Raw genomic sequence first — 24,344 nt, forward strand, 5'->3', positions numbered from 1 at the left:
TTTACATTTTGATAATAATTGATACAGATCTTATTCCCCTTGCTATTCCCATTGTAAATATTGATTAAAGTCAGCAAGCAGCAATCGATTGGCTACTTTTCTTCATCGATAGGAATGGTCGAAAGATTTAGCATCATATTTTGAGTATTTCTGACAATTTTGCTAAAATATGTTGTTTTTGCCAGTAAAATAGCACATTTTTGCAGAATTCACACCAAAATTGCATATTCATACTAATTTAGCATTTTGGGTCACAATTTGCATTTTGTCGCACTTCTATTTATACGTAAAAATGATTTTATTCCACATTAGAATTACCGTAGGCTTGGATTCAGTACAAGATTCAAAAATTTGCATTTATCGCAAATGCGATTTTTGCAGGTCCCTAGTAATATGTAATCTGTGTGATCAGACAGCAAAGGTACATCCAGTCTGTTTGAAAAAAAATTGTAAAATACTGACAAACTATTTTAGCATAGAGAACACATTCATGTTTTGGAAAAATAATTTATATGCATTTTAATGGCCACTATAGCAGTAGTAGTAAAGTGCTCTTATCCTAGTTGTAATAGAGTTAATAAGAAATGGTTCCCTTGCATTCATGGATTAACCTTTTCATTTCTTCTGAGCAAAAGTGGACAGCCCCTTGAGCACAAGTTGCTAGGTTGGCTAGTCCTGCTCACTCTATGGGATACTTTCTGCTCTCCGCTTTCTCACTTGCTTTTGTTCATATTTTTAAAATGCAACAGGTTGGCTGTTTTAAAAAATATAGTTCTGTCGAACATCCTTGCATATACGGTATTTTAATCATTTTCACCACGAGAGTTGGCCATACGGTTAGGGGCGTGCAGCTGTGAGTTCGCATCCGGGAGATAGTGTGTTTGAACCCCACTGTCGGCAGCCCTGAAGATGGTTTTCCGTGGTTTCCCATTTTCACACCAGGCATTTCTAGGGCTGTACCTTAATTAAGGCCACAGCCGCTTCCTTCCCAAAGTCTTTCCTGTCCATAGTCGCCATAAAACCTATCTGTGTCTGGTGCGATGTAAAGCAAATAAAAAAAAAAAAAAAAAATTCCATTTTCATTCATGCAAAGCTTCCCATACTTTTTTTAGTTAAGTGGATTTGGACACAGCATTGGGATAGGTAAATTCCTCCAGTCTTCATTTTCTTCAAGACCTGATATGAGCTTCATCCACGATATGTAGTTTCTCGTGCATTATGAAGTATGGTATTATGGTGCACTGAAGCTACCAATACATTGGCAGTGAACAGCAATTGCAAAATTTCTTGGACTATGTAAAATTATATCTCAAATTTTTCAAATACCTTTTTTTTACTAAGAGGATATCCCTGAAATCTTCTTTAATGTCCATACATTACGTAAAAAGATCTTATTATTTCCTTAATTCTAATTGTGGTATCAAAAAAGTATTCAAAAGTTGGTGATTTGCTAGTAGCACTGTGTAATTCTTTCAATATCAATAATGAAATCATAAGAAAAGTTGATGATATTGAACACTAGCAATATACACACACTTTACTATGGTTTTAAACAGAAGACTCTTCCAAATATGTCATTTCTGGTTATCCCACTGTTGGTGACGTCTCTAGATACAATCTCAGTTCTTACTTCAAACGCATTTGGAAGACTGAATATTTTTGTTTCCATTTCTAACCCTTATTTGGACCCTGTGGAACAGTAATGTTTTAACTCATTAGTTAAAATCTAATATATCATCCCTACTCTGGCAAACTAACGAATCTGCAAATTGTCAAAAGGTTAGGAGAGCTGAAAGAAGTTGTGATTGCTCATGTCAGATCAATGTTTATATTTAATTATTGGTTTTGTGTGTTAGGCATAGAGAGCGAGCTGCAGATGCGAGACTTTGACAGAGGGTAGACAATATATAAATGATAAAATATAGACCAAAACTTGAGAACTACAGATTCCCTAGTTTGTCACTTTCGCTAGTTTGCCAGTGGGGACGATATAGAAACGACCATTGTGGTAAATTTCAACTTTGTATGATACACTGCTTTGGGAAATAAACCCAATTTGAACCCCTTTTACATGGAATACTTTTAAAACATTTCTTTCATTCAACATGTACGCTAAAAAATAACAGCCATCTTGTGAAATTGTTTAGAGTGGAAGACGCTTCCTTCATAGTTTTGACTTAGTTAATCTATAATTTTTAAGTTCTCCAATCTGCTAAAACTAATGCAAAATAAATAAAACAAGATAATACATGAATAAGAAAACATTGTATATACCTGAAAAAGTTAACCCTGAATTCATAACAGAAGTACATGTTTCATTCTTGAAAAATTATCACCAGATTCTTTCAAATCACTCATTTTAATTATTTCTTTTAGGAACTGATGAGTATTAGGAACATTTACGTTAAAATTCTGTGTGCAATTCTTTAATAACTGGGCAGATATTTTAAACTAATCTTATTGTACACCCTGATCTGTCACCTAATGCATTATCCTTTCAGTTTTATTTATTTATTCAATAGAACTCGTCCTACCAACGTACAACACTTCGATAATTACAACTTTTAAAGAGTCCTACACAAGTATTTTGCTCAGGTTGGCAGGTATGTCACACACTGGTAATACACAGTGAACTTGTTAAGGAACTGAAGATATCTCCATAGGAGACAATGTATTCCAAAAAATTAATGCATAATTAAATGTCTGATATAAAAGTGTTGAATAGGTGGAACTTTTCACTTGAGAATTTGATAGATAAAGGTAAATTTATTTCATAGTGCACAGGTAGCACTTGCCTATGAATTGCAGTAAGTTCAGCTTGATAAATTTCGACTTTATCAGATAAACTGCTGTTGTATAGAACTTTCTCATGGTCAAGTCTGGAATAAGGTCGAGGTTAAAGTTTCACTTGCACATAAGAAGAACTTAATGCCACAAAGAATCCTGGCCTTAGACCATGTAGAAAGTTACAGTTTGGAGAGTGGATATGTATTTTTGGAAATTCTTCAAACTACAACACAAGTTCAGAAATTTTAAAGGATGCAAATCTTATAGGTCATCACCAACCATGTCCATTACTTGCATTTGAGTGGGTAACTATCAAGCATCTGTCTGATCACTAGTTATGGTGAGCGTGACCTCTCAAGGGCGATGATATCATGAACAATGTTGGCAAGCATTTTACATGGTGCAAACACAGGTCAAATACGATCATGCTTCAGTGATGGATGTTGCCTCAATTGCTTTGGCAGAAGTATGTTTCAAAGAATATGCCAATAGCACAGAGGTTCTTCTTCTTGTTGTGCACATGCCTTCATGAACATAAAATGATTTGATGCACTTATGGAATGAAAATCCACAGCCTGTTTCCATTTTGAACTGGGTCAAGAATAGAATGAATGAAGCCCCCCTTGTAGTGGTGAGGATAGGATAAGAATTGTGCCAGCTGCCAAAGCCTGTTGTACGCCTCTGGGGCAATGTTAAATGACTGACAGATGAAATGATACTGGAGAGTGTTGCTGGTATGAAAGATAATGGTAAACTGGCACCCAAAGAAAAACCTGTCCCACCTCTGCTTTGTTCAGCAAAAATATCACATGGAGTGTCTGGATTTGAACAGAACCCACCGGTGAGGGGCCAATACACTGCAGCCTAAGCCACGGAGGCTATGATGCACTTATGGAATAATTTCACACTAAATCCCCTTGGGTATTACAAAAAATTAGGTATTCATTTAATCCCAGAAAATTCCTTTTGTCAGTTATGGAAACCACACAATTGTTGGGCCTGTGTCAGAACATTCATTTTCTGTTTCTAGTAGCAATGACTTAATAATGCAATACATTAATTTAAATATTGTGTTAGACTAGTTTACATGTATGAAGGATGGAACTTAAATAGTGCCAACTATTTATTTCCAACAGTTACAAAAGTGTTACATGTTAGCAACCTTTACTGTCCTTCAATGTAGTCACCAAATTTGTGTAAAACCTGTTGCCAGCGATGTGGAAGTCGCAGTATACCTTTAGCAGAGCCTGTTCTGCTGATGGTACGAATGGAGCGGTCTACTGCCTGTCGAATCTCTGCAACAGTTCTGAACTCACAAATCGCCTGGTTTTATTCACTGTCCAGTAATACAGCAAGAGCATACACTTCAGCTTTTTCACTGACGCTCGTAGGATGACCTGCCCGATGAACGTCTGCCACAGTTTGCTGACCATTATTGAAGGCTTTTACCCAATGTGCCACTGTTTTGTAAGGCGATGCATATTCCCTGCAGGCCTCTTAAGACCTTGATGACACCGTTGTCCTGTATGACCTCTGGCATATTCAATATTGATCCAACTCCATTGTTCCTGTTTGGAAAACATAGTGATGTTACTGTAATGGTTATAGTATCCGCCATGCCAACTTGCTACGGCCCCACCTCGTCACCGTATTCGGCCCAGCACCTTACTTCAGCCGCGCCAATCACTGCAGCACTTAAGTGCTAGGCCAGCCTCTCTCGCCTCCGTCCGCGGTCCCGCAGCAGCGGTCTACGGAAATGACTGGAAGATGAATCTGGAGTCTTCTATTTCACAAGGTTCCTGATCCATCGAACATCCAGACTATTCCAGAAGGGCTAGCGCAGGTATATAAAAGGGGAACGACCTGCCTGCAGTTAGTGAGAGTGAGAGTTAGACGGAGTAAGTGTGTGGGGAGCGAGATTGAGTTTGCTGATGCGAGTCAGCGAAGAGCACAGTCAGTGATAGCCTGGGCTGAGGTGTCAGTCTGATGGAGTATCTGCCTGTTGGAGTCGAGGACTCGTTCCTGTTTTGTTGACATCATGCGTGTCTATCTCTTGGGGTCAGCTGTTGGAGAAGAACCTTGGGTGTTCTGGAGTAGCACGAAGGGAACACTGGGTGCCGACGTGTGAAGACTGTGGAGTTCGACGGATTGAGTGAACAGCAGATACTATACTGACCTGCGAGACTGACGTGTATGCTGTGGACCGTGACGGCGCTAACGAGTGTGACTGAGTGGCTGAGAGAGTGTACTGTAAATAATCGATGACTGTGTGTGTGTGTCACTGTAGATGGGACATGAGAAACCAAGAGAGAGATAGCGCGAACCGTGTAAATGTGTGATTGTGTAAGTTGTGGCTCGTCTATCATCTGTGTGTGTGTTGATTTTCAATTACAAATACCCTTCACAATGAATTTAAATAATTGGACCAACTAGTCACAATGGAAGAACTTTCATCTTTGTTTCATTATTCTCACTTATTTTATTTAATAATTTTTTAGGGTTATTTCCTTATATTTTCACAAGTTCCAGTTTCCAGATTGATGGCAATCCAGAGGAAAACCACAAAGAGGTGGTGGAGTTGTTTGCAAGAGCACGTCATAAATGTAGGCATCCACCTTACAGACAAACTAAAGTGCAAGTCAAAATGCAGAATGGTGGATCATGTACACTACTGGAGATAAAACCCAGAAATAGGTCATTATTTGGATTTTTTTGATAAATCATTCATCAGAAACTGATGATTAGAATGAGTATGTTTCACGAGTGCATGAATGTGTATAAATTTCTTGAAGCAAAATGTACACTGGTAATTTCTCCCTTCTGAATGTGTTCTTGACATATGTTTCAACAAACCCCTCCGAGAATTCATTACTTTCAGACATACAGTGCATCTGTAATCCTCCTTTCCTAAATGTACATCTCGATGGCTAACCAGCTGACCCCTATCAGGGAATTCCTCTAAGCACAAATTGCATCGAAATGCCCCTTCACCTTCATGGAGATCCTGGCCAGACTGCACAGGAAATTGGAAATTTTGCATTTTATTGTGAAAATGCATATGTTTCTTCAAGCTGGTGCAGGATTTGAATTTGATAGTACAATGAGGACAAGGATATTTCCTTTCATCTTTATGTACCAGCGCTACATGTTGCCTGACCGATCCTTCAAATTTGAAAGGCTTATTACAGTGTGGACATGGGAATTTCTTCTCCTCAACATGCACAAACTTCATATGTTTCCTTAGATATAACGGTTGTGAGAACTCTTTTGAGCACTTGTCACATTTATACTGTGGAGATGGGAATTTCTTCTCCTCAACATGCACAAACTTGATGTGTTTTCTTATATATGCTCGTCGTGAGAAAGTTTTTGAGCATATGTCACATTTGAAAGAAATTTCTGTAGCCCGAGATGAAAATTCTTTATAGTATTCCTCACTGTCGGAAGATCCTTTTTCACTTACTTTCTCTGAAGATGCTTGGTCTCTGAAATGAAAGCACAACATTGTTATCTTCTATCTGTAAGCATTTGAAACCAAAGGTACAAACATGAATTTACATTTGTGATACTGAAGCACAGATTTCTAAAGCATGTATTTTGTATTCTGCTTTTATCCTCCATAGGATAATTCCAGCCTGATTTTATGCCCTCAGAATGTAGATTTTAAAATATATAACATTTATAATGTGCACATATACAACAAAAGAGGAGATTATTTTTCTCACCAGACCGGGCATGCTTCTTTCCCTCCATCAGTCAATTGATCACTTATCTGCCATCAGATATGCTACAAGTAGTCAATCCATAGTGAAGACCTGAACTTATTATAATGAAGGTCATCTGGATAATTTTAAAGACTTGACTATGTGAATCACATAGCAGAAGAAAGTTAACAACTATATTTGCTGCATTAATTAAATGTGGCTACATTAAGGACAGTAATTGGAAAAGAACATTTTAGTTTCCGAGGGAACAGATGTCATGCTCATTGGCTCAGGTAAATGGATGCTTCAGTTTACACCCCTTGTTTATCTGGAAGTATGACAAGTGCCTGGAAAAAGTTTTAATAACTTTCAAAATCTACCATTTATTTTCTTAAAGTATTACTGCAGCATTTTGTTTTATGAATATTCCTATGTAAACTATGAGGCGTGTTTTTCAAGTAAAGGTCGTTTGAAAATAACTACACAAAAAAAAAAAGAACAGTTTTCAAACACCACATTTATTTGCATATTCTACATACTTTGCTCTATTTTTCAACATAGCCGCCAAGTTTGTTTAAACAATTATCATACCTTACAACTAAGTTTTGAATACCTTCTTCATAGAAACCTGTCACCTGCTCCGATAATCAAGATTTCTTGATCTTGCGCTGGAACAGACCTTAACAGACGAATGTGGAAGTCTCCATTCCATGCTCTGTTGCTTCGATTCTGGCGTGATATGCGAAACCCATGTTTCGTCTTGTGTTACAGTCTGACTCAACATGTTGCCACCTTCTTCGGCATAAAAAATCTGCACATGTTTAAACAAACTTGGTGGCTAAAAAATAGAGTAAAGAACGTAGAATCTGCAAATAAAGGTGGTGTTTAAAAATCATCTTTCGTTGTGTAGTTATTTTCAAATGGTCTTTACTTAAAATACAAGCCTTGTAAAAACCAGCAAGAACGTTTTAGTACATGTTCATTTAAGTGCAGTGATACATAGGTTTTCAGGGTAAAATGATTAAGACCTACAAAACGTGAATAAAAACCAGGAAGCCATAATACATTGTCTAATTCTGACTAGGACATCCTCAGCCAAGGGCTACACTGGTCTGTCTCATACCAATCTTTACATGTTTTTGTGCATGTTTGGTATCTTTTCAAACTTTGATGGAATATTTTTTGCTATTTGTTTAACATCTCACTAACACATCAAAGGTTTTTGGCGATGGAAGGGTGGGAGATTGGGAAGGTAGCGGCCGTGGCCTTCATTATAGTACAGCCCCAGCATTTGCCTGGTGTGAAAATGGGAAACCACGTTAAACCATTTTCAGGGCTGCAACAGTGGGGTTTGAACACACTGTCTCCCTAATGCAAACTCACAGCTGTGCGACCCTAACCGCACGGCCACTTGCTCGGTGATGGAAAATTGTATATAACGTTATAAGAATAAGCTTAAACCTGAACATTTTTGCATTCACTGACAAAATCTATTCTCAAAAGAAAGGGTTAACCATGAGCTCACCAATATTAATAATAAGAGCAAATACATTCCTAAATAACAGTGAAAACAATTTCTTAACCAGCTCAGAGATGTAGAGGCAGGCCAAGGCGATCAGTTTTAAGAGGTGTGGAACAAAAAGAGGCTACAGAACTGGTTACAAATGGCCATGTAAAAGCATAAATCAAATAAGAACAGCAAGAAAGTGCTACAAAAGGGCATGGAAGGAAGAGGAGTGGAATGGCACCAAGTTGAGAAGGAAGAAATGTACCTTGATAGATAAAAATGGAGAGCACTCTTGTACTGCACCCAGCGAGTGGAGACGGTTAAAGAATGATGATGATGATTATTATGAAAGCAATTAGTTAATTCATGGAGGCTTGTGCAATGAATGCTAAAAGGCATAACAGTGTACAATGAAGATATATGTATCAGATAATGATCCATCTTCTAGGAACTACATTTCTCTGTGTATGTGCTGAGGATAATACTCCATAACCTTCAGCAATTCAGTTGGGAACTGAAAATATAGCATAGGTCTGTTATTCTGATGGTAGTCAAAAGGAACAAATCTGTTGGGCTTTATCCAAGCATAAATGCACGATTGATTGATTTATTTTTAATTTTTTTTCAGAGAACAGTCTCCGCCAAAGTTGGTTCTGGTGCAATTTAGATCTCTTGCTTAGATGGGAGGGGCAGTTTAACACAAGAGTAATCTTCAATGCAAATGGTACAACGTTGTAACACAGTATAGCGTGTAGTGTGGATATCTCCTTGTTTTATTGTCATTGTGTAAATAATGTGTGATGGTGCAATTTATGTTAATACACGCAAAAAGCTAAACCCACATTTAAAGTAAAAAAAAATTCAGATTGCTGTAAAAACACTAAATAGGGGTTTTACTGTACGTATCATACATGTTTTTTTGCCAACTCCGATCTATGCTTGGGGAACATTTATTCTACTACACAAAGACCTCAGCAGAAGTTACGAAAAAAAAATGAAGAGAAAAAGAAGGATGCTGGCATAAAGGTTCCTCTTGCTGGTGTTACAAGAGAGGATATTTTCAGGTAAAATTTCCACCTTTACAATACACTTCTTTTATTCTTCTCAGAATAACATTATTTTAGTAAAATGAAACATGTTGATTTCATTGGGACATCTTGAGCCATAATTTTAAGACAAAGTATACACAATATTAAACAAATATACACTAAAATTCACACATTAAAAAGCACTGGGTAGTTATTAATGTGTTCTGTTCAATGCTCATTAAAAACAAAACTGTTCGTTGTCAACTTGCATGCAATTGGTGTTGAGAATGTATAGAACTCGTTTAAAAGTCAAGTTTCTTGAGAAAGTTATTTTCAAGAAAATTTCCTCCTGTCCTAAGATTTAGAATCAAATCAGCTCACTGGCTAAAGGAACTTGAACTTCTCTCAAGACTAATAACTCAAGTTTTCAACTATACTCAGTTATAGTAATTCTATAATCCAACCTTACCAGCTTGCTTGTAGGCAATATTTTTTGCATGTGGTGAAAGTTAAACTGAAGCAGTACACGAATAATATATCTTGACAGCTGGAGCATACATACTCCACCACATGAAGCTCCATTTCTACCTTACAAGGACTCTACTCACAATCTAATGTATCTTATTTCTAAAACCTTTGGTTGCTCCATTTGAGTGCTATTTAACCTCATGTATGGAAATTGTAATGATGAGTTTTGCATGTTGTTATACAGAGAATAGTTTTGGACAATTTCTTGAACACAAGAAAAATGTTAAATATGAATTTTCTTCAATTTTAATACAGCTACATGAATTTGGAACACGTACCATAGGAGTGTTTGCACAGTATTATCACAGTCGATCTGATAATGCACTTTTACAGTGTCAACTTGTGCCTATACACTTATTTTAGTAGTTTTTACATGTCTCGTCTAATTATTGTTGTTCAGCTGATGACTGTCACTCATTACCGAAACTAGTAACACCAAGACAGATTTAATGAAATATTTACACAATTAAAAATGTATTGTATAGGTGGACCATTATAGTTAATTGTTTTTCTAGTGAAAATACCATAATGAGTTTCAATATGGAATTTATTTCTTGCAGAGTTATAAGAAGCAGCATAATATTCAGTAGTATGGATATGAGAGAACTGCAAGAAAGGATTACCTGAAAGAGGAAAGGAGAAAACTAATAGGAAAACCAATGAAACATTGGATAGACAGTGAAATGAAATGTGGAGGAAAAGCGATTCATGTGTGAAGATGTCCGAGAATTTTTTATGTGAAGTCAGGAAGAAGTGGTGTGCTCTTGTATACTGCAAGCGGGAAACTGCATTTAGAGGATGAAGATGAGGTCAAGTATAGTACAAACAGAAGCATCTAGCCTGAGAATGACATCATTAATACCAATAGATTACAATTACAGTAAATGGCAATTAATATGATTCTCTTAGTTTTTAATCAGTCGCATGAACTGAATCAATGTCTTTACGACCATTTTCAACCCTAACTGACAATACATCCGCCTATTAAATTTTTACCCATTCCAATAAGCTATGAAATACAGTAACAAGAATAGACTGTACTCACTTATCAAGGAAGATATCAGACCGCAAATTATTGCGTACACACATGTCTTCCACTTCCTGCTTTACAATCTGAAACAGAGGTTCCCCTTCCTCCTTCACACTCTGGGACAGAGGTTCCATTTCCTCCTTCACAATCTGTGACCAAGATCTCACTTCCTCCTTCAAAATATGTGACAGAGGTTCCATTTCCTCCTTCACAATCTGGGACAGAGATTCCCCTTCCTCCTTCACAATCTGTGACAGAGGTTCCATTTCCTCCTTCACAATATGTGACAGAGGTTCCATTTCCTCCTTCACAATCTGGGACAGAGATTCCCCTTCCTCCTTCTCAATCTGTGACAGAGGTTCCATTTCCTCTTTCACAATCTGTGACAGAGATTCCACTTCCTCCTTCACAATCTGCAACAGAGGTTCCATTTCTTCCTTCACATTCTGTGACAGAGATTCCACTTCCTCCTTCGCAATCTGCAACAGACGTGTAATGTAATATACTTAACGCTGTGGCATTAAGTTACTAAAACAGAACCACTCTATCAAATCAGAAAATGTTCACAGATTTGCAGAAAGTATTATATACAGATTAATATTTCAGAGCACACAAAGTATCAAAACTGTTAAAATTTCAGATATTTAACCCCTTAAGCAGGGAACTCAGTTCCCTAAACTCCACCTTAGTAGGGAGTAGTTTTCTCACATGATATAAAATAATATCCTATAACAGTCTGTTGTGACTTTTATCTTGTATTTAGCTTCTTAGGATGATTCATTTTGTAGAATGTCATTATACCAATGGCTGCCAAGATCCGATGTGAGCCAATGCTCTCTGAATCATAATATTGCCATGATCTGATGAGATCAGATCCTGTACAGGCCAGTTTTCAAATACACTTTGTTCAAGTTTAATGTAACAGGTGTTCCATATGCATGTTAGCTGATCCATGGTATCTCTAGCACCGAGCTTGATACCTGCAGTCGCCTAAGTGCGGCCAGTATCCAGTAATCGGGAGATAGTAGGTTCGAGCCCCACTGTCGGCAGCCCTGAAGATGGTTTTCCGTGGTTTCCCATTTTCACACCAGGCAAATGCTGGGGCTGTACCTTAATTAAGGCCAAGGCCACTTCCTTCCAATTCGTAGGCCTTTCCTATCCCATCGTGGCCATAAGACATATCTGTGTCGGTGCGACATAAAGCAAATAGCAAATAGCAAAAAAAAAAAAAAATTAATGGTATCTCTAGCTACAAGTACTTTCCATTTCCTCTCTGACAAACAGATTATAACATTCTTCTTTCCTGTTTCATTGTGAGGTTGGCACATGCTGGCCACGTCATGTGGACTACAAACATTGCAAAGCGAGACTCATGGCACACGGCCTGTGTGATTGGCATGAGGTTTTGTTTTTATCACATTTCTGCGTGTTAGGGGCGCATGGCAGTGAGCTTGCATCCAGAAGATAGTGGGTTCGAATCCCACTGTTGGCAGCCCTGAAGATGGTTTTCCATGGTTTCCCATTTTCACACCAGGCAAAATGCTGGGGCTGTACCTTACTTAAGGCTACGGCCACTTCCTTCCAATTCCTAGGCCTTTCCTATCTCATCGTCACCATAAGACCTGTCTGTGCAACGTAAAGCCACTAGCAAAAAAGTAGGAAAGATTACAATATGAAGATAAAGTTGGAATTCAAGATGGTAAATTGGGTCAAATATTGGTTTATAGGAATGGGACAAAAACTTCCCATACTTATATAATCCCGTTTGAATCCTTTTCTCCTTTTGTGTTTATCCTGCGTTCCAAAATCTTTTACCACCTGTATTTATCTTGATTTTATATATCTTTCCTTTTACTGGATATTTCTGATTTTCCTCTTAGCCTACAATTTCTGCATCACGACTGAAGATCTGTCAAAATGGCCCCTTGATGAGTGCTGATGCCTGCTCACCTGACAAAGCTGTGAACTGACAAGAGATGGAAGCAAAAGAACTGGGATTGATAAGAAGAACCTATATGAAGATGTGGAAATTGTTCTTGTCATTCTTTTCTTTTTTTCTTCAAGTCCAAAACCATATCATTATTTGTCGTTGTCACTCTGCATTTTATTCACTGTCCATCTGTCAAATTCATTGTCAGTAATACAGATATTGTCTACCATAGTAGCTGAGTTGGCACTTTACCAAGTAGGTATAAAACTCAAGAGTTTTAAATTTCAGCTTTGAAGAATATGGAGTAGTTCAATGGTTGATAAAAAGTTTTCTTCCGAGAAGTCCATGTTCAAAACACTGAAAAGTATATCTTCTATGCTGCTATTTCTAGTGAAAATGCTATTGTCAAAGCCAAGGATAAGACTGAGACAGATTGATGAAAGTGACAAAATTGCTGTAGCCTATACCAGAAGACATAGTGCAGTGTAAATACCAGGTCTCGCCAGCAAAGGCATAAAATAGTAGTAACTTGATATAACACACTGTCCTATATTAACACAGAAAAAGAGTCCCGAGATGACAAGGGAGGGATTCAATCTTGTTTCTCAATTTAGCTGTACTCATAATATAACCTGCTCCTATCCTCACAGCTGAATTTAAATCCTCCATTACAGAGCCCAAAATTGAATGCTCACCAACTGGACAAGAAGTTATCAGCCAAAACCCAAGCCATGGCAATGGATAGAAATTAATTCACGAAAAAGGATGACGTACTCACCAGACATGTATTTTCCTCAGACAAGACTAGTTTGCTCTTTTCGGAAACCATCTCCATTCTATTGTTCTTTTTGCACCTGAAAAGAATGAAGTATATACATTAGCATGATGAGATTCTAACAAGTTCATGGATAGAAAGTACAATAACTGTGGACTGAACATGAATTTCAACACTGAAATAATAATACATCAGCTAGCAGGTTCCTGACTGTCTGATATGGTGACATTTAGACAAATCACATATCAATTTTGACTTTTTGATTAATCAAGATCTAAGACATAAGTGGAACTCTTTGGAGAAGTTTCTCAAGTGAAATAATTAAATTTTTATGTGGATAGTGACAGCACCACAAGCAATCTTCAGTGTGCCAGCAAATATGATATGGAATCTCCAGATTTTTGCCTGCCCTTCAAAAGTAAAAATCAACTGAAGTCTTTTGGGAATAAATCCAGTATTCAGCACAATATACCCGCAAGCCTGGATGCAGTTCTTTGAAAACGATAATACTAAACATTCCCATTTCGCATCTTGGCATCTTCTTCCAAACGGCTCCACTTTCTCGCACTCACCAAGCCTAATAAAAAACATTATCTTTTGCTATGAATTACTTCAACTCCCCTTCTGTCTCTTTCCCCGTTAAATGCACCTGCCACAAGGCCTGCCATCTACGTACATATACCACCACTTTAACCACAGAAACACAAAAAATTGTATTGTCATGACTGCAATTCAACTGTCATCTACCAGCGTCAATGTGGACTCTGTCCAGCATTCCATATTAATAATAATATTGTTATTGATTTTGTCTCTCACCAACTACACCCTTTGTTTAATGCCAGACCACCCTAGTTCCTAAGTTGACAAGTTGGCAGTCTTGTGCACTATGCGATCATATCATCCACAAGAAACGATCAAACGACTGGCATAGATGTCTAGATATCTGCACTGTAAACGGTAACTCATGGCACTAAAGTAAAACTTTGCCATATTTTTTATAATATTTAAATTTGTGGGGCTATGTACATATGTTCAGTCCTCAGCTCGAATGCTGCTTAGATTCTCAACAACTCTACCATTAGTTGTCATAGATGCCCTAGGTATCACCGAAGAGGTATACTAAGGAAATGAGGAGAAAGGTAGATCCCTGCTGCTTTCCTCACTGAGCCAGAAGTTGCTCTCACATATCAGGCTGCTATGCCCGTTAAAATGCATTCATTAACTGATGCTATGAGAAACATTTTCACATCATTCATAACAGGGACTGGCTGCATAAGCAATGGCATTACTAGCATCGCTCATACCTCAGTCACTTTCATATTGTCAAAGCCAAGGATAAGACTGAGACAGATCAATGAAAGTGACAAAATTGCTGTAGCCTATACCAGAAGACATAGTGCAGTGTAAATACTAAGATGCCAGCAAAGGCATAAAATAGTAGTAACACGAACTTATATGCCTAAAATACTATAATGTAATTTAGCGGTCGTGACACTCAACACTATAATAATGTTTAACAGCCAATCTAGAAGCCTCTGTGGCTCAGATGCCAGTGCGCCAGTCTCTCACTGCAGGGTTCCATGGTTCAAATCCCGGTCACTCCATGTGAGCTTTGTGCTGGACAAAGCAGAGGTGGGACAGGCTTTTCTCTGGTTACTCCAGCTTTCCCTGTCGTCTTTCATACTTCAGCAAAATTCTCCAATATCATTTCATCTGTCTATCATTAATCATTGCCCCAGAGGAGTGCAACAGGCTTCGCCATGGTTCCTATCCTCACTTATAGATGGGGGCTTCATTCATTCCATTCCTGGTCAAATGACTGGGAACAGGCTGTGGATTTTCATTTTCAACATTGAATTTAATTGATAACATACTCCAGGATGTCAAAATTCTGTCCTTATGGTATTATCTACCATGACATAAACAACACATGGAATTACTGTATTTAAATGCCTTTAAATGTAATCGACCTCAGGTGGGATCGAATCAGTTATCTTGGAAGCACAAGTGACTGCAGTACTAAGATTGGTAACTGAGAAGAGAAATAGACCATCTTAGAAATGTTTAATAATGTTATTGTTTTTACATCCCACTAACTACTTTTTGACAGTTTTCGGAAACGCTGAGGTGCCAGGATTTTTATTTTATTCTTATATTATTTTGCTGGTAGTAACGGAATAGCTCCCCTTGGAAAAGTGAAATCCGGGTTCCAATATAGTTTCCTCATTTTGTCATCTGGCTTTTCATGATTCAGTTAAGATAATAATGATGTTATTGGCTTTACATCCCATTAACTACTTTTACAGTTTTTGGAGACGCCGAGGTGCCAGAATTTAGTCCTGCAGGAGTTATTTTACATGGTAGTAAATCTAAATTAATTTGCGAATTCCAGTAGCAAGATAACCTCAACGAACTAGACACGTGCTGAGCTTACACCAAACTGAATGTAAACATGGCCCTACATGCCGGATACGCGTAGCCCAATGCGGCGGCCATTTTGTGACGTATCGATATGTGCCTTCAGGTCTGATAATATTGTAGTTGGTCTTGGTTAATGTACCTAATTTACTAGAATGACAGTTGTATTTTACATAACCTGGCGCTTATCATCGCCCAGTTTAAAGTTAAGGCAAGAGGATATCTGAAATTGTCAACCCTTGTAACCTTTGCATAGTAAATATATACTTGCTTGACCAAAACTAGACACCGTTAACCTGAATAGTACCTCCTTCCTTCGTAACGTTACCGCTGCTTCTTACAGCAATTTTGTCATGTACACGTTGTACCATATTTGGAGGTTAAAGAGGCTCTTGCATTATAAGGTATTCTGCGAGATACTATTATAAGGAATGGTGGTTGCCGGTTGTTGTTGTTGTTGATCCACAGGCTCTCAGCAAGTGATATGATAAGACGGAAGGACATTTGATTGCTTTCAAGTCTTGCAAAAAGTAAAATGCAAGACCGTAACGGGCCACATGGCCCAATACTTGGAAGGAAGATGATGATGATAATAATAATCATATACCCCATGATGGCATAGCCCTAGGGTAGGCACTCTTCGTACCTATTATCACAATAATAATAATAATAATAATAATAATAATAATAATAATACCACCGGACGAAGCAGGATCGAACCTGCCAAGTTGGGGTCAGAAGGCCGGCGCCTCAACTGTCTTGAGCCACTCAGCCCGGCATGCAGTTAATTAAGAGAACCAGAAGTACAGGTGTATCAGAACTATACCAACCAAAAAAAAATCAGGGATATTCTTCATGTTATGTTAGGACCGAAGGTGCAATCGGATTGACAGGATAATTTTTTTGAGAAAATGAGGTTACTTCTGAGCACGCGATTCTAAATGAGGAACTTGCCGCATTTGCTATGTCAGAGCACAAGTCGCTGCTGTGCTTCAGGGAAGAGAAGAGGAGGGAAGGGAAGTGGGGTGTATGATGGAGACAGATAATGATCTGCAAGTATGCACAAGTTTCCTCGTTCGACTTGCACAGGATTGTCCTTGTCTCTTACAGGCAATATCCACAGTTTGTTTATTATACGGCCATAACTGCACACACAGTACAAGAACAGACTGTAATTAAGACACACTTGTCAGTCAAAGAATGCTCCAGATCATTTCTCCTCTCGCCAGTTGGTTGCAGTAATGTTCTTTATTATTTAACATGCTCGAAGACGCAACGCTGAACTCCACAGTTGTGCATTCCTTCACTCGCAGCATTGTAAATGGAATGAAATACTCAATGAAGGAACGGCCAATAGTTTGATTAGAGTAGATGTTCAATATAACCCCTCTCCTACTTCGATGTACAGATCACAACGGTGTAGTAGTGACCATTGGACGCAATTCAGATGTGTGGTGTGCCGTGAACAACCTGGAAAACTGGCCTGTGTTCTTGGTGCAAATTCATCTTCTCTTTCTACTTCGTTCACGTAGTAATCAATTTGTGCAGAGCATTATCTCTTTATCAGAATTCCTCTCCCTATCCTTACCTTGTCTGATGTACAACAAGCAGTGGCTAATTCTTTGGCACAGTACATACGGCAAGGTCGCTAATTTCAATCAAGTGCCCAGAAGTAATGAAGTAACCTCATTTTCTCTGAAAGAAAAATTTTCTCTGCCAATCCGATTGCACCATTCTTCTTAATATAACATGAATCTCATACGCACTCAGTACGTTTACATGGGGATTGACATCAATCATATTGAATACGATCCCCGTTTACATGTAGTTTGAGTATCGTTTTGAATCCGCCAGGCAAAATCGACGTATAGAAACGATGCAGAATTATAGTAAAATCATATCACCTCTTAGAATTTAAAAACGCCAAATGCAGTAGAAACCCAGGAGATAACTTTCAGTTTTGAAAGTATGTGTGGTATTCCAAATGTAATTGGTGATAATGCACATTCCAATTTTACCCCCAACAGAAGATTATCGTGATTTTGTTTGTCACAAGGGCTTGCGTCTTATAATATGATTGCAGATGCTGATCATTTATACAGGTAAATTTATTTACTGGCTTATTATATTTATTTCAACAGAATTTTGATGATGATGATGATGATGATTTTGTCAGAACAAACATGGAGCATGTGCACAGTCGTTTTCAATACGATCTCAGTACGATCCGCATTTACATGGAACTCAATTCACCCAAGTACAATACGATCCCAGATTTTACCGTATCGACTTTGAGACTCAGTCCGAACTGAGTCCCCGTTTACAACGCATTTTCAATACAGGATACTGTACAGTAGCGGTGATGGAGAATTAAAACTGCAGGGCCAAAAACATGTACAGACAACAACCAGTACCCAGGTTTGTTAGATACAGTTGATGTGGGGTACATCAAAACTAAAAACGCATAAAATGGTAAGTTTGTTGATGCTTTATGAGCAGATTTTGACAAGGAGAAAAAGTCAAAGAAATATTAATGTTTATTTTATTCCACCTATTCAATACATAGAGTGATTTTAATTAAGAATTAAATCTTATGAAATAAATTATAGGTTGACAGTTTACCAACTTAAGTGCAGTAATAGTAGGTTTTTGAGATGTTGATTCAATACTATGCAATAACACTTTCACCAAAAAGAACCAATATTACACATTTATTACAATTAAATAGAAATACAGCATGATTATACAATTAAAATCATCTAGTATTTCACTACACACTAAGAAACCAACAGACATTAAAGAGACTGCCAGACTAACGAATGCGCACGGCAAGCAGGTGAACCATACCTCAGTGTCTATGACCTTGGCAAAAAAAATATACCCCTGCTACCCTTCGTCACACTACATGCAAAGACTCCACTACTTGTGGCGCTATACAAATCGGTTAGCCAGAACGAACGACATTTTGTGCGTATTTCCGCTAATAATTTTGTTAATAATTAAACAAATAAAAGAAAGACTTAGTTGATAAGACAACAAGGCTTTTAAGAATTGCCTTTTTTCAAATAATTCCCATAATTCCTAGTTTCAGCAGGCTAAAATGGAATAAAAATGGAATGTCTTCTTCACAAAGTAGGTGAGGGGGGGGGCGAGTGCCCCCCTCTCGCCACCGTTTATCGCCGCTACTGATACTGCAGGGTCTTTTTTTTAGCTGGCTCCGCAGCACCACTCTGAGCAATAAATCTCTCGGCAAATGAGACACCCGGCTATCGCCTTCCGTGCGTGTTCCCCTGACATACGGAGCAAGCCATAAAAAAGACCCTGTATATACACTGCATACACGCCAACATATTACTACGATTGCAATACGATTTCATCATGCTTGTATACTCAATCACTTCTACCGTGCCATGGTTTAGAACAGAGTACCGGTACTTACAAAAAGGAAAGTTCGCACTATCATAAAATGTTCCAATGCCCAAATTATGCCAGCTAAAGACCGCCATTTATTCAGAAATGACTTTCGTATGGATATGAAGTTTCATTAGTTGTTTCTTGTTTTCCTCCGCACCCTCGCATCACTCCGATAAAACTTAAATGGCATACCTGATCTCGATTAAGACTATAGTTTCTTATACCTTACATGTGATTCGTCAAGTTCTCATTAACTTTAAGTAACTTACCCTAGTTAGGTACTAAACTATCAAACCAAAGTTTTAAAAATCCAGACGGCTTGTATACTAACAAACCATTGTAATCATCACTGAATAGACTACATAATGACTGGACGCAGCGCTTTGCTAAGTTCAGAAACGAACAAGGCGAATCGTTGTAATCATCAGAATATGCCCTCGTAGGCCTATAATTCCATGATGGTTTTATATATGAAAGTAAAGATCGTGGACCAATTAACTTCATTTCCGCTGCCTCCAATGCTGTGCAGTCACTTTGGAGCACTTGTCCTCTTTGCTTTGGAAGACAACGTCAATAATCATTTCAAGTTAACGATAGAAGTTCGAAGATTGGCATTTATACGAACAGTTTAAAAATACACACGAAATGCGTTTGTAAATGTAAACAATGTTTAGCTTATACACCCTTAACATTTACAATCTTCGTGATTTCTTCTTCAATTAAATATGGTATAATTTTAATGTGAGTGTTTTGCTGTCTAACGGTGCAGCTAATAGAATGATACGCTTTTTTTAGTTGTTGTTGAACTGTCATTATGTATCAACGGCATGTGCCTTAACTATACCAGTTTCAAAATTATGCAGCATATTTGGAGGATAAGGAAAAGTTCCAAAAGGACAATATTTTCGTACGTAGTTCGTAAAGCACCACTATTCTTCCCTACGGTTGCCAGGTATTTAGGAAACAGACTCAACATTTTTGCCCCACCCCCCAATTCAACTTATTAAGTCATTATCATAATGAGGCGAGATTTGAGGAGAGACATTTTGTTGGTACCTGATGTATTTTGTGCAGTGGGTTGCAGTAAAGTCAACTCAATCAACATAACAATCGTTCACCGAGTGAGTTAGCCGTGCGGTTAGGATCGTGTTCTGTAAGCTTGCATGGGTTTCACCCCAACTTTCGGCAGCCCTGAAGATGGTTTTCCGTAGTTTCCCATTTTTTCGCCAGGCAAATGCAGGGGCTGTACCTTAATTAAGGCCACGGCCACTTCCTTCCCACTCGTAGTCCTTCCTATCCCATCGTCGCTATAAGATATATCTGTGTTGGTGCGACGTAAAGCAAATTGTAATAAAAAAAAAAAAAGAACAATCGCTCTTCTAATCTCTTCTTAATGATTTCGAGACATTGGAAATTTATCAAACATCACCTTTGGTAATCCATTCCAGTCGTTTTCCTTTAAACAAATATTTGTCCCAATTTGTCTTCTTCAATTCCAACATTTTCATACTATAAAATTTCAAAACTTCAAGTTAATCCAGCTAGGCTAGTAACGTCATTGAACACCCTCTCACCTCTGGTAACTTCTTACTCTTAAGTCATACCCCCGAAGTTTGGACCATTTCTGTTCCACCTCCTTTTCCAGACCTTGAGTGAGGGTCCTATATACTGGAACTATTCTCTGATTAGGGTCTTACTAGTTCCTTATACGACCACTTCCTTTCATCATAACTACAACCCCTACATACCCTCATAAACATATGAGCAGGTCTGTAACCTTTATTTACATCCTCATTAATGTGATGACTTCAATGATGATCTTCCTTTATATGAACATCTAGATACTTACAGTTATCCACATGAGGTACTCTTGTCCCAAAAACACAGTAATTAAAATTGAGAGACTTTTCTCTTGGTGAAATTTACAACCTGACATTTTGTTCCAATATCATTATCGTTCAATGATATAGACGCTGATTCCCGTAGGGAACCTGAAATATTTGTCCTGAATGAGTAAATACATAATACCAGTATAAATGGTCCATTATTGGACATTATAAATTTTCCAGTTAACTCATTCCTGCTTGCCAGCATTTCTCCCCAGTGTGCTAGGTTGGGCTCATCAGCTGGTAAATAGCACACCCACCAAGACGCATGGCTAGTGTATACCTTGGAGGCCACTGTGTAGGCTACTTGGAGCCACCAGCAGTCCAATGCAATATGAGAGACTGTCTCATTATCAAAAATTGATGCCTGCCTGGCCATCAGATGATATACATGTTGATTCCCATAGGGAACCTGAAATATTTGTCCGGAATGAGTAAATTTATAATACCAATATAAATGGTCCGTTATTGGACATTATAAATTTTCCAGCTAACTCATTCCTGGTTGCCAGCATTTCACCCCAGTGTGTTAAGTTGGGCTCATCAGTTGGTAAATAGCACGCCCACCAAGATGCATGGCTAGTGTATACCGTGGAATTCACTGCGTAGGCTACTTGGAGCCACCAGTAGCGCCAATGCACTATGAGAGACTTTGTCCAAATCACTCAAATTCACAATGGGTGTGGAGGAAATTGTGAAGGAGACGAAAAGTAAAATATGGGGACAGGGAGCAGATGATATTGTCGCGTGGGGAGCAATCAAAAGCAAAGTACAAGGGCAACTCAAAATATTTGGAGAGATTATTCAAAATTATGGAATGAAAATTAGCATGGAAAAGAGTAAGACAATAGTGTTGACTAGAGGAGGAAGGGAAGGAGAAGGAATTATAAACATAGAGGGACAAAACCTTGAAATTGTGGAGAGCTTTAAGTACTTCAGAAACGATTTGATGCGGGGCTGGACATGGAGCTCAGTAAAATGATTCAACAGAGAAATGCTTTTCATCAGAGTGTGAGAAACCTGGTGTGTAAAAAGGGAAGTGCCAATGAAGTGTAAAGAGGTGGTGCAGACATTTGCAGCAGAGACCTGGACATTGACAAAAAGACAGGAGATTAAAATCCATGCTAGTGAAATTCAATTTTTAAGACATATGATAGAAAAAAAGGACAAATTAAGAAATGAGGACAGTCCAGAAGGACATTGGTGTGGAAAAGCATTTTAACAGAATGGAGAGGGATAAACATAGATGATTTGGACATATCAAGAAGAAAGGATGCCAAAGCGAATGATGTAGACCCAGGTAGGAGAAGGGAGGGCAAGAGACAGACGCAGATTGATGATGATGATGATGATGTTTGTTGTTTAAAGGGGCCTAACTTCTAAAGGTAATCGGACCCCAGACCCAGATTAAGGTGGATGAAAACACAAGAATAGTATAATTAGAAGAATCTTGAATAGGAACACAATTAAGAGGAACATTAGTAGTCAGATAGAGGAAGATGGAAAAGTGCTATAAACATTCTAACCTGGCAGAAGCTGGACAAAGGAAATGGATGGTGATGATGACACTTCAAAGATATATTTTGTACCATTTTAAACTGTATCCTCATTTACATCATCTTGTCACTGACATATGAATGTAATCTGTCTTCAATACAAAAGAGAGGAGTCATGAATTAAGCTGTTTTCTAGCAGAAAATGCCCACCGCACATTATGGACGTAGATTTATTGCAAATTATTTTGATCAAATGTGCATTGCAAAATGCTGTGCAAAACTGAAAGGACGAGATAGATAAAGCAATATAACGTATCAACTACTCATTGGAAATGAATTGAAGTGCAGCAACATGTTGCTAGAGATCTCCCACACGTACATAGGAATCTGGCGTGAGGTAAGTGCGAATACAGTACCAAATTGGTCTGGCCCCTCAAAATGAGACAGTTCAAGGAATGGGAAAAGACAGTGTGAGTCAATCAGCAAGCTGTTGCCGTGCACTGTGGTGGTGTTCTTCATTACAGCAATGCCCGGAGACAACATTTGGATGACTTCACATGGGGAAGAATCAACAGGTAACTGGTAGAAGGACGAAGTGTGGTGAGTATAGCCCAGGAGTTTGGTATTGCTCACAGCATTGTTTTATATGCATGGAGAGCATTCTGAACCACAGTCACTGCTGCCCGTAGGAGAGGAGGGGTCAATCACAGTCAACTACAGAGCAGATGACCGCTACATTATGCAACAGGCAAGAAGAGACTCACATCAAACAGCGGGTGCAATTGCAACTACATTTAACATGACCCAATCTCACCCTCCATGGTGGCATGACAACTGAATGGGGGTGGTCTGTTTGCCCAACGACCATTACATTGCGTTCCGTTGACACCCGCACATCGGCAGCACCGTTTACAATGGTGCCAAGACAATCAGGTCTGGACCAAAATTACTTTCATCTTTAAGTTTTGCGTAGCATTGTACTTTACCAAATGTTTTGGAAAAAATACTTTTCTTGAAATAATAACAAAATATATTTTTACATGTTGAGTTTAGCATGGTATGCCTTGAAACAAGGGTTGAAGCACAAGGCAGATTTCTGCAAGCAACGCACATTATGTTTTACATCTTCCCTAACACCTATTTTCTGACACAATACACACTGCCTGCTAGAATATTTTTTCTTGTCTGTGGATGGAATCTTGGAGATGAAATGTCTCTCTTTGAGCTTAAAGGGTGAAGGCTTTGTTGATTTTTACTCCCCTTGTGGAACGAGTGCGGTACATGGTGCTGTTCTGTCAGACCGCATGCTACCACAAGATGGAAATCGTAAAGTATCAATCTCTTCCCTACATTTAGGGCTCTCTAAATGACTAGTCTGTTGTAAATAGCAAAGTCCCACATATGAAGGAACAATTTCTTATACGACTTCACAGTTTTCCTGATAGATGAATACACATTTGTCACTTGATCTACTAAATTTATAATCCCCATATTCTGACTAACATCCGAATCCTCCCTCGACCCTGCAGGAACATATTCACCTCTTTCATTTTTGCCACTTGAACAAACAGCTTTTCCAGTATTGTTTTCAAAATTGCTATCACCAAAGCTGAAATCAGTATAAGAGTCATTGTCTAGTACAACTTCAACAAAGTCAGTTGTAATGTCTCTACCACTAACATTTGCTGAATGTCGCAAACCACTTGACTCAGCTTGACTGGTTGAAGCCATAGTTACGAGTGATAGTGACCTGACCTAAATATTCAAGGCATATAATTCGTATAATCTCATGGGCTATTTATTGGTCTGTATCTTTATTACAAGATAAGCAGATGCATCAG

General features: G+C 38.3%; 2 protein-coding genes across 3 annotated transcripts in view; one reads left to right on the forward strand and one right to left on the reverse strand.

Moving 5' to 3' along the window:
• Window positions 1–10,346, forward strand: part of LOC136885097 (zinc finger protein 60) — a 28,112-nt gene extending 17,766 nt beyond the window's left edge. The window contains exon 5 of the mRNA XM_067157551.2: window positions 10,115–10,346. Coding sequence (XP_067013652.2) covers window positions 10,115–10,122 — 8 coding nt within the window. The 3' untranslated portion in view covers window positions 10,123–10,346. The remainder of the gene's footprint in view (window positions 1–10,114) is intronic.
• LOC136885096 (zinc finger and SCAN domain-containing protein 12) overlaps window positions 5,319–24,344 on the reverse strand; it is a 60,014-nt gene continuing 40,988 nt past the window's right edge. The window contains exons 1-4 of one of the 2 annotated variants that reach the window (XM_067157549.2): window positions 19,391–19,726; window positions 13,293–13,368; window positions 10,600–11,063; window positions 5,319–6,272 (exon numbers count right to left, since the gene is read on the reverse strand). In XM_067157549.2, coding sequence (XP_067013650.2) covers window positions 5,486–6,272; window positions 10,600–11,063; window positions 13,293–13,349 — 1,308 coding nt within the window. In that variant the 5' untranslated portion in view covers window positions 13,350–13,368; window positions 19,391–19,726 and the 3' untranslated portion in view covers window positions 5,319–5,485. Of the gene's footprint in view, window positions 6,273–10,599; window positions 11,064–13,292; window positions 13,369–19,390; window positions 19,727–24,344 lie in introns of those variants that run through there. The other variant, XM_068230120.1, reaches the window with a different exon arrangement.

The sequence above is a fragment of the Anabrus simplex genome, chromosome 13 (genome assembly GCF_040414725.1).
Source record: "Anabrus simplex isolate iqAnaSimp1 chromosome 13, ASM4041472v1, whole genome shotgun sequence".
In the NCBI taxonomy this organism is placed as follows: domain Eukaryota; kingdom Metazoa; phylum Arthropoda; class Insecta; order Orthoptera; family Tettigoniidae; genus Anabrus; species Anabrus simplex.